Source organism: Neomonachus schauinslandi, chromosome 10, assembly GCF_002201575.2.
Source record: "Neomonachus schauinslandi chromosome 10, ASM220157v2, whole genome shotgun sequence".
Taxonomy (NCBI): Eukaryota; Metazoa; Chordata; class Mammalia; order Carnivora; family Phocidae; genus Neomonachus; species Neomonachus schauinslandi.
In genome coordinates this window covers 115357199-115368235 of record NC_058412.1, presented here as the reverse complement: position 1 = coordinate 115368235, position 11037 = coordinate 115357199, and the positions used below count along the sequence as shown (strand labels likewise).

At 46.2% G+C, this 11037-nt stretch overlaps 1 protein-coding gene across 1 annotated transcript in view; it reads right to left on the bottom strand.

Moving 5' to 3' along the window:
• Positions 1-10314, bottom strand: part of CNBD2 (cyclic nucleotide binding domain containing 2) — a 45324-nt gene extending 35010 nt beyond the window's left edge. The window contains exons 1-3 of the mRNA XM_021689300.1: positions 10264-10314; positions 6591-6728; positions 4153-4206 (exon numbers count right to left, since the gene is read on the bottom strand). Of these exons, the coding sequence (XP_021544975.1) occupies positions 4153-4206; positions 6591-6728; positions 10264-10314 (243 nt within the window). The remainder of the gene's footprint in view (positions 1-4152; positions 4207-6590; positions 6729-10263) is intronic.
• Between the last annotated feature and the right edge of the window lie 723 nt (positions 10315-11037).

Genomic DNA, 11037 nt, shown 5'->3' with positions numbered 1-11037 from the left:
TACACACACCATCTCACTGCATCTACACACACCATCTCACTGCATCTTTGCCCAGCCCGAGAAGTGAGGCACAATTATGATTCCCGTTTGACAGATGAAGACACTCTGGCAGGATGATAACCTAGATCTGCTACGTGCCAAGACCCTCATCCCCAACTCCTGACCATACTGCCTTTGCCGTTCACTGACCACCCCGAGTCAACAGGGGGCTCCCTGGGCTCCAGGGGCCCCTCAGCATATGTTCACTGCAGTCAGGGGAGACCTCCCTTGCCTCAGCCTATATCTTGGCACGCTACAGGACACTAAGAAATAAAGAGAACCTACAGAAACCAGGTCCTGGTGAACCAGGACTCATGCACAAGTGGGCAGACAGATCCATCCATTCAGCCACCACTCCCACCTGCTGGGAAAATGGTACTTGAGTTGTTAACACCCTTACTGGCTGCCCATCTCACTTAGGATAAAATCTTAACTCTGTACCCCAGCCTAGGGGCCCCACATGGTCTGACTCCTTTCCTCCCTACCCTACACGACCCTACCTCCTGCCTCTCTCCTTCATTCTCTAGTCTCTAACCTTCTACCCATCTCTTGCAGGTGCCAAGCTCACTTCTGTCCTGCAGTCTTCGCTTGGGCTGTTTCCTCTGCCTGGAATGTTCTTCCCCTGCATTTTCACATGGATATGGCTGCTTCCTCCTCTTCATTCAGTTCTAAGCTCCTATGTTGCCACATTCTCAGGGAGTCCCTACTGGATCATTTGACCCAAAATAGTAGGCCCCCTTCCCAGCAGTCTGTAGTCTCTGAATCATTTTTCCTAAAGCAATTCATACTTTCTGAAAAGACCTTATTCTTTTTTTTTTTTTTTTTAAGATTTTACTTATTTAGGGGCACCTGGGTGGCTCAGTTGTTAAGCGTCTGCCTTTGGCTCAGGTCATGATCCCAGGGTCCTGGGATCGAGCCCCACATCGGGCTCTCTGCTCAGCGGGAAGCCTGCTTCTCCCTCTCCCACTCCCCCTGTTTGTGTTCCCTCTCTCGCTGTGTCTCTCTCGGTCAAATAAATTAAAAAAAAATTTTTACTTATTTAGGGCGCCTGAATGGCTCAGTCATTAAGTGTCTGCCTTCAGCTCAGATCATGATCCAGGGTCCTGGGATCGAGCTCCACATCGGGCTCCCCGCTCCTCGGGAAGCCTGCTCCTCTCTCTCCCACTCCCCCTGCTTGAGTTCCCTCTCTCGCTGTGTCTCTCTCTGTCAAATAAATAAATAAAATCTTTAAAAAAAAAAGATTTTACTTATTTATTTGAGAGAGAGAGAGAGCACACACACACACACACATATGAGTGAGTGGGGGGGGTAGGGCAGTTGGAGAGTGAGAAGCAGACTCCCCGCTGAGCAGGGAGCTCCACATGGGACTCCCTCCCAGGACCCTGAGATCATGACCTGAGCTGAAGACAGATGCTTAACTGACTGAGCCACCCAGGCGCCCCTCTTTTTTGTTAATGTGTATATTATCTATCATTTCCCCAGCCTACACACACACACACACACACCTCTCTCTCTCTCACTCACTCTAGAAATGCATTTCCAATATGGCAGCCATTAGCCACATGTGGCTATTGAAATTTAAATTAAATTTGATAAAAAATAAGTTCCGGGGCACCTGGGTGGCTCATTTGGTTAAGCATCTGCCTTCGGCTCAGGTTGTGATCTCAGGGTCCTGGGATCAAGCCCCGCATTGGGCTCCCTGCTCTGCGGGGAGCCTGCTTCTCCCTCTCCCTCTGCATGCCATTCACCCAGCTTGTGTTCTCTCTCTAAAAAAAAAATAAATAAATAAGTTCCTGGGGCGCCTGGGTGGCTCAGTCATTAAGTGTCTGCCTTGGGCTCAGGTCTTGATCCCAGAGTCCTGGGATCGAGCCCCGCATCGGGCTTTCTGCTCAGCGGGAAGCCTGCTTCTCCCTCTCCCACTCCCCCTGCTTGTGTTCTCTCTCTTGCTGTGTCTCTCTGTCAAATAAATAAATAAAATCTTTAAAAAAAAAAAAAGGAAAAAAAGTTCTTCAGTCACACTAGCCACAAGTGCAACATGTGTCTGTTGGCTACTATGGACAACACAGACAACTGAACATTTCCATTACCTCAGAAAGTTCATTGGACAAAGGTGTTCTAGAATATAAGCCCCAATATAAACACAATAGTGGCTTCATCTATCTTATTTACCCCACTCTAGAATAACCTCACATGTAATGGGCACTCAACAAAATAAAAATTTATGGAAAGAATGAATGAATGCTGGCTAATTTTACATAACAGTAGTTGTCACAGAAGCAAAACAAAGTGGGACATGATGAGAAATTCTGGACAACAGATCTGAAGCCTTGCATGTTCACTCAGAAGGGCAGTATTGCTCAGTGATTAATAATACACACACTCTGGGCGCCTGGGTGGCTCAGTTGGTTAAGCATCTGTCTTCAGCTCAGGTCATGATCCTGGGGTCCTGGAATCAAGCCCCGAGTCAGGCTCCCTGCCCAGGAGGGAGTCTGCTTCTCCCTCTGCCCCTCCCCCCTGTTCGTGCTCTCTCTCACTCTCTCTCTCTCAAATAGATAAATAAAACCTTAAAAAAAATAAAACAAAATAATGCATAGGCTCTGGTACCAGGTACCTTCCTACCTGTGTGTCCTGGGACAAGTCACTTCTCCCTGAGCTTCAGTTTCCCTATCTGAGAGCAGCAGAACCTGAATGTATAAATAGCAGAGCTAATACATATAAAGGACTTACAATGGGCCTGGCTCCCAGCCCGGACTATGGAAGCATTGACTTTTTTTTTTTTTTTTTAATTAAGTAGGCTCCATGCCCAGCGTGGAGCCCAAAGTGGAGCTTGAACTCATGACCCTGAGATGAAGGCCTGAACTGAGTTCAAGTCAGATGTTCAACCTATTGAGCCATAGGTGCCCTGTGTTGGCCATTTTTAAGGTCTGAATCCAATCTTTTTCCTACTTAACCCTCTCTTGTTATCAATAACCCATTGGGATTTCTATCACAGGGTCCATTTAGGACAAAACACAGATGACTCTGGTTTCTATGAACAAAACTGATTCTCTGGGCCCACTAGAGGTCCTAATTCTTTTAGGAAATCTCTCTCACCACCCCCAAGCCCTAGAGACTCCCTTCTCTGGATTCCTACGGAACTGACTCTGTTATTTAACTTCCCAGGTAACTTTCCCCACCTTAACTCCTACTTAAGGGCAGTTACACCACCTAGAATCTCCACAAGCAGACACAGATCTAAGCCTAGAGCTGGTAAGACCTTCAAATCTTTCCTATAAATAGATAGGCGCCTTTAAAATTTAAATTAAATTTTGGGGCACCTGGCTGGCTCAGTCAGTTAAGCGTCTGCCTTTGGCTCAGGTCATGATCCCAGGGTCCTAGAATCAAGTCCCACATTGGGCTCCCTGCTCAGTGGAGAGTCTGCTTCTCTCTCTGCCCCTAATCACCACCGCCCCCCCCCCCCCCCCCGGCTTGTGCTGGCTGTCTCTCTCACTCTCTCGAAAAAATAAATAAAATCTTTAAAAAAATTTTTTTAAATTAAATTTTAATTTAGTATCCAAGATTTGGTGGGAAGAAGCCGGGAAAATAACAACAATTCTTGAAATTTAGAGAACAAGTCACACAGTCCAAAGATATGAAGCATTCCTTCGCCAGAATGGCCGTCTGGCAGCCACAGGGCGGTGGGGGGCGGGGGGGTTGGTGTGCCCAATGTCTCTCAGAGGGCTCAGGCAGAGCCAGAATTCACACATAAGCCCGGGCTTTTCCCACCACCCTGATTATTTCTCCTGTGTCTAGAGCTCTCACAGCTTCTACTTTGCCTTTTGCTCCTTGTCCATGGGTCCAAGTACAGGAGCTCTCCCTGCTGGTTCTGTCCAGCTCTAAGGCAACAGTGGGTTCAGGGGGGCTCACAGCCTCAGAATGTCAGGACTGGAATCTTGGGATCACTGAAATCAGCTATTTCATAAATGAGGAAACTAAGTGGCTAGCTCAGGATGATACAATGGCTTGGTGCCAGAACCCGTACTAGACCCAGCTGTCCTGATACCCAGCCCAGTGCCTCTTCCAGGCCATGATGCAGAAGAAAATTCCCAGCAGCAAGGTCAGAGTTATGCATACCTCCTCTGCAACGAAGTCCATAGTATCAAATGTGATTCGGCCTTGTTTCCTTTTCTGGGGGTGGGCGGGGGTAAAAAGGAATGGGGGAGAAGAAAGAGAATCAGCAAGACTACTCCTAGAATTTTGCACTGAAACCTTCCTGTCCCCATCCCTGTGGTAGGCAGGAAGCCACAGGAACCCTTCTACCAGGTGGCCCTCTCATGTAGGCCTCTGCTCAAAAGCCCCGACTCAGCCCCAGCCTCCGGCCCAGCATTAACAATGTGTCATTGTTGAAACAGAGAGAGATGTGGAGGGGTGAGGGTAAAGATAGGAAGGATGGAGAAAGAAAAGGAAGAGGGGAAAGAAGCAAACAAATGGGCAAGTGGAGAGGGACAGAAAGGGACAAAATGGAGGCATCAATGAAGCCAGCCTTCGTTAAGTGCCTATCAGGAGCCAGGCATGCTCATCTTCCTTACTCCATTTCATCCTCAGGACAAAGCAGGTATTACGGAGCCCCCTTTTGGACTCGAGGCAGGTGAAGGAACCTACACAAGGATCACACACTGAGTAATCAGTCCTCTCCTAGAGTATGGCCAGAATAAAGAAGTGTAAGAGGTCTTAGGAATGAACTAATCCAACTCTATCTCCTATGTGGATCCCCAAAGGCATCTTCATTACTATTCAGGGCCCCAAAGTTTCCTATGTGGAAAGAGTAGGGGAAGAGGCAGAGAGAGGGGGAAGATATGTGGGAGAAGGAAGGGGGAATGAAAGGGACAAACAAGGCCTTGACCACCACCTGGGCCAAACCAAGGCACACGCCCCCATCTCTCTAGGTATACCACAGGTCCTTCCCACCCCAGAGCCCCATTTATAGCTTGTGTACCTGTGTGGTGCTTCTCAAGAATGCCAGTGAAAGAAAGCAGTGGTGCTCGGAAAGATCCAGATTCACAAACTCTAATGAAAACTGGTCCACGGCTCTCTTTACCTGACCCCACTCTCCAGCCCCCTAGCTCTCTGCCCAGTGGCCCTAGGACCCCCTCAGGGTGCCATTAAGAGACTTCTGCTCTGCTCAAGTCCACTCTGCCCAGGCAATGTCATTAAGTTTTAGCCTCACACTCCCCTGATGACAAGGCTGATTTTGGTCTTCAGCTTCCAAGTGCCCAGGCACTGGCCCATGTCTTCCGGTAACCAAAGACTCCTGGATCCCAGGGCCCATTGCTTTACCACTGCATGATGATACTCTGAGTCAGAATGTCCTTCCTGACAGCGAACCTCAGTCTCTTATTCTTCCACTCCATCCCTTCCCAACTCATGGTCCATCCACAGGGCAGAATCTGGCTGTAGATTCATTTGGTTTGGCCAGCATAATGTCTTTAAAATATATGAATTTGAATGTCTTCAGGTGGGACATGCTCTTCTTTTCTGCAGACCCACAGGCCCCTACTCCCTGCTACATCTTAAACTCAGCGACACACACACAGTTACACCTGATGGCCCCTTAGAGACTGATCTAAGATGGCCTTTCTTTCCCCATCAGCACTGCCCATACCCCTCTCCTTCAGAAATCATTTGGGGCAATTTCTTGGAGTGAACCCTGTGCAGTTGGGAGGCAGGACTGAATCTAGTCACTCTGGGCACAACAGGAAAATGGGCAGGGTTTGTCCAGAGATTGGGAGAAACATTGGGGCCCTGAATAGTAATGAAGATGCCTTTGTGGATCCAGAACAGGTTAACAGAATGGTGATCAACTTTTCTGAGCTAAAAAGGGTACATGATCTATCACTAGGACAAAATATTTGAAATGGGGACCTTCTAGAAAATCTAGAAAGCATGGTCTCCGGAGTGAGCAGGGCCCTGCATGTGTTCCTTTGTTTAAGTGGAGGGGACAGAAAAGAAGGTAGAGATGAACAGTGGTGGGCATTCAGAAAACCCTGATTCTAATGAGACTTCTGGATTTCTCTGGCTCTTTTGATCCCTGTTGGAATGGAGATGGTTTCTTCCCTACTCCTGGTGTTTCTTTCCACATGGAGGGAGTTGTACTGGTAGAACACTACTAGCCCCTCTCCTTCCATATTGAGAAGGAGCGACTTAAACTCCTTGGTGAATTTGGAAGGAAAAACTGGGTGAGATCATTCCTTCTCCATCTCTCTGAGCCCACATTCTGCTCTGCCCTCCTCTGCTGAGTTTAGGGCAGGAGACCCTGCTCCCGCAGTGGAGGTCTGCCTTGGTCCAGCACTGCCCATGACCGGTAATGTAAGGCTATCTAATTCTGGGGTTTAGTCTTAGTCTTAGTCATCCTCCAATAAAAGTCTCATCATTAACAAAAGTGACAGTTGGGTCTCCCATCTGCTTTACCCTTTGTCTTCTCTCTGTTGGTTCAGAATATGGCCTGGGAAGTGAAGTGCTATTTATCGGACCCCCTTTAAACCCTCACAATCCTGCTAAGGCCAGCTGCTTACATCCCAGAAGGAAAAGATAGGGTGCTTTCTGTGAGCAGTCTCGATGATCTGATATTCCCGGAATCCCCTGAGGCCCTGGCGGAACATTTTACACACTCGGATCATCACAATGATATCCATGGTGAGCTGGTACAGCCCCTGTGGAAACAAAACAAATTAGATCAGTAGAAACCATCTGTTTTTGACAGCCACCAGCAGGCTGGATGGCGCCAACAAGGTGAAATGGGATAGGATTAAATGCAGGGTTCTGTGCTGGAAACATGGTTACATTTTCAGGAAGTCTTCAGGCCTGTTGAAATCGTGTTGGTAGCCTGAAAATGGCCACAGCTGGGAGTATTTATGCCGCAGAAACTGGCAACTACTACAAACCTCCCTCACCAGGAGCCTGTTGTTAAAACATTCTCCAGCACAGCTCTAGTTAAATATCAAGTCCTTCACTTCGGTCCAGAAAACAGCACCAAGCGACAGCAGGCAGCAAGAGGTGATGCAAAGAGCCTGGATTTTGGAATCAGATGGATCTGACAGAAGAACAGCCAAGCAGAGGCAACATTGCTGCCTTTGAAGACAGAAGACGGGGGCCATGAGCCAAGGGATGTGAGTGGTCTCTAGAAGCTAGAGAAGTCCAGGAAATGGGATTCTTCCCTAGACCCTCAAGAAAGGAATGCGGTCCTGCTGACACCTGGATTTTAGCCCAGGGAGACCCGAGCCAGACTTCTAGCCTACATAAGATAATATCATTTGTCTTAAGCCACGAAATTGTATGATATGTTACAGCAGCAATAGGAAACTAATATAACCACTCGTCCAAGCTGGGCCATCTGATCCCAGGCAAACTTTGACCCTGGGATTTGGAATTGGAACTGAGAACAAATCAGACTCTCTATCCCAGTATGAATTTGGCAGTAAGGGCAGTCACCCTCTGCCAGTCAAGTAAATACAGGGAATAGGGAAACAAGTTCAACACCAAAGAGACAAATCCAGAATGTGAAACTATCTACAAGTCAACTAACCCAGTTTCTTTCTTTCTTTTTTTTTAGATTTTTATTTATTTATTTGAGAGAGAGGGAACACAAGCAGGGGGAGTGGGAGAGAGAGAAGCAGGCTTCCCTCCGAGCAGGGAGCCAGATGTGGGGCTCGATCCCAGGACCCCGGGATCATAACCTGAGCCAAAGGCAGATGCTTAATGACTGAGCCACCCAGACGCCCCCAACTAACCCAGTTTCTTAAGAGACATACAAATAAATGCAAAATATGAAACTTTGGATCCTGATTCATAATAACAAGCTGTAAAAGCCATTATTTAGGGACAAATAAGGAAGTTGAATATGCCTGGAGATTAGATGATATCAGGGATATTAGTGTTAATTTTCTTAATCTTATAGTGATGTTGTAATCATGTCCTTTTTTTTTTTTTAAAGATTTTATTTATTTGACAGAGAGAGATAGCGAGACCAGGAACACAAGCAGGGGGAGTGGGAGAGGGAGAAGCAGGCTTCCTGCCGAGCAGGGAGCCCGATGTGGGACTCGATCCCAGGACCTTGGGTTCATGACCTGAGCTGAAGGCAGACGCTTAACGACTGAGCCACCCAGGCACCAAATCATGTCCTTATTTTTAAGAAGTGTCATAAAAAATGCAACTTAGGGGCGGCTGGATGGCTCAATGGGTTAAGCATCTGAGGCTCAGGTCATAATCCCAGGGTCTTGGGATTGAGTCCTCGGCAGGGAGCCTGCTTCTCCCTCTCCCCGGCTTGTGCTCTCATGCTCTCTCTCTCTCAAATAAGTAAAATCTTTGAAAAAAAAAAAATGCAACTTACTCTCACATGATTCAACAAGCACACACACAAATACATAAAGCCAATGTGGCAAAATGCTGACTGTTAGATCTAAGGAGTGATCATTATATTTCAACTTGTATGTTTGAAAATTTCCATAATGAAACAAATGCAAAAGCTAAAAACTTTTATTAACTTCTGTTAATCAGGAGATCAAAAATAAAATGAAAACACAAACTGAAGACTGGAAGAATACATTTGCCAGGAACAGAATCAACAAAGGATTCCTACCCAAAATTAGAAAGAATAGCTATTACAAAAAACCACTATCCAAAACTGTTTTAAAATTTTTTTAATTTTTAAAAATTCTACAAATCAAGGGAAAAATACAAATTACACCCCCCCCCAAAATGAGCAAAGGATATGAACAGGTAATTCAAAGGGAAAACCCAAATCACCTATAAATAATGAAAAGATTCTGAACATCACTAGAGATAACGGAAATGCAAATTAAAGCGACAACAAGATACCATTTTACACTTATCGGATTCGGGAACTGGAAGACATTTCCCATGGGAAAAGCTGAAAACAACTGAAGTGTCCATCAGTAGGGGAATGTATCAAGGCATTACTGTACAGTCCCAGGACTGAACATAGCCCTAGAGCTGTGTATGTCAGTGTGGGTAAAGCTCACACAATTTTGAGTGGAAAAAAGGTTGAAAAAGGACACCATTTTTTAAAATGTGTTACATAGGGGCGCCTGGGTGGCTCAGTCGTTGAGCGTCTGCCTTTGGCTCAGGTCATGATCCCAGGGTCCTGGGATAGAGCCCCGCATCGAGCTCCCTGCTCCGCGGGAAGCCTGCTTCTCCCTCTCCCACTCCCCCTGCTTGTGTTCCCTCTTTGGCTGTGTCTCTCTCTGTCAAATAAATAAATAAAATCTTAAAATAAAATGTGTTACATACTATGCTACTTATAAATACATACACATGTAATAAAATTTTAAAATATAGACAGTACAGGGCGCCTAGGTGGCTCAGTCCTTAAGCGTCTGCCTTCGGCTCAGGTCATGATCTCAGGGTCCTGGGATCGAGTCTCACATCGGGCTCCCTGCTCGGCGGGAAGCCTGCTTCTCCCTCTCCCACTCCCCCTGCTTGCGTTCTCTCTCTCTCTCTGTCGAAAAATAAAAATAAAATCTTAAAAAAAATAAAAAATAAGAAAATAAAATCTAGATAGTACACATCAACCTCAGGAAAGTGGTCCCCAGTGAGGAAGAAGGGAATGGGATGATGAGGAGCTTCACCAGTACCTATAACATCTTCTTTAAAAACATTTATATCTGAAGGAAATACAGGGAAAGGCTTTATTAATAAAATTAATACTTATCAAATACTAATTTTCCACCAGGCACGATTCTAAGCCCTTTAGATGTATCAACTCATTTCATCGTCAACAATAAATCAATGCAATCAATGCTAATACTATCATCACCCTTCAGAGAAGGGAAAATAGGCACAGCAAATCAAGTAACTTGCCTAATACTAATATTAGTCATAGGACTAATAGGTGATAGGGATTTGAACCCAGGCTGTCTGGCTCCAGAATCCATAGGCTCAACCTATCACTCTGTCCTGCTGCCAGGCCTTATTCCCTCTGGATCTCATGACAGCAGCAGGAAGGGTGGGTACAGAGCAGTTCTTAGGGGCTCAGAGTGTAGCCTGTGACATGCCCACTGTCAAGGGGATAGCAGTCTACAGGAAATGGGTCAGAATTCAGTCTTTCTGAAGCGTAACCTGGACTCTATCCTTTGTGCCATGCTGTGACTCCAAAAGATAGACCCCCCTCTTACACCTATCCTCCCTCAAAATACCACTCTTCCCTCCCAGGACCCTTGACATCCTCACCAGTTCCTTCTTCAGGATCTGCCACGAATAAGACACCATATATCTCCTCATGGTTCCTGAGCTGGCAAATGGCACAGCTAGCCCCTTTGCCTTTCAAGGGTAGGACCACAAATCCTTCCCAAAGCATCCACTTATATTAGAAACAAATAGCTTCCCTCAGTGGCAAGGTAGGAGTTTCTCTCCACTCCTCATACCCTACCAACAGCTTCTGGAAGCCTTGTTCTGAGAAAATCTCATTCTCAGAATCTCCTTATATCACAATGGAGGATTCTGGAAGAGAAGGCAAGGAAGGAATTGGAATCCAGGAGTCTAACATTTATTGAGCACTCATAGGCTCATAGGCATTATCTTAGTTAATCCTCACAACTACCACAAGGTGAGGGTCCACTCCATACATAAGAATGAGACTCCAAGTAGCTAACTGATTGCTAGTCATGAAGCCATCTTAAAGTAGGAGGCTTCTGGGCTGGGGGCAGGAGCACCTAACACCTCAGCCTAGGGGGCTCTCCAAGGCTTAGAACTTGGAGACCCTGAAGTGTGGGTGCATGACGCTGTCCTATAAATCTCGTTAAATCAGCAAATCAGCAACACTCAGAAAATCAGAAGTCCTCAGTTAAATGGGGTGCCAAATGTTGAAAGGAACTCGGTGACTAGAACTCAGTGACCCTGAGATCCTTCCAAAAGTAGAGAAGAATATAGGATCTAAAGTACTGCTGTCTACTAGATTAAAGATGGCAGTTGATGACCGCAATTTGCTCTTGTATGAGAATCTTC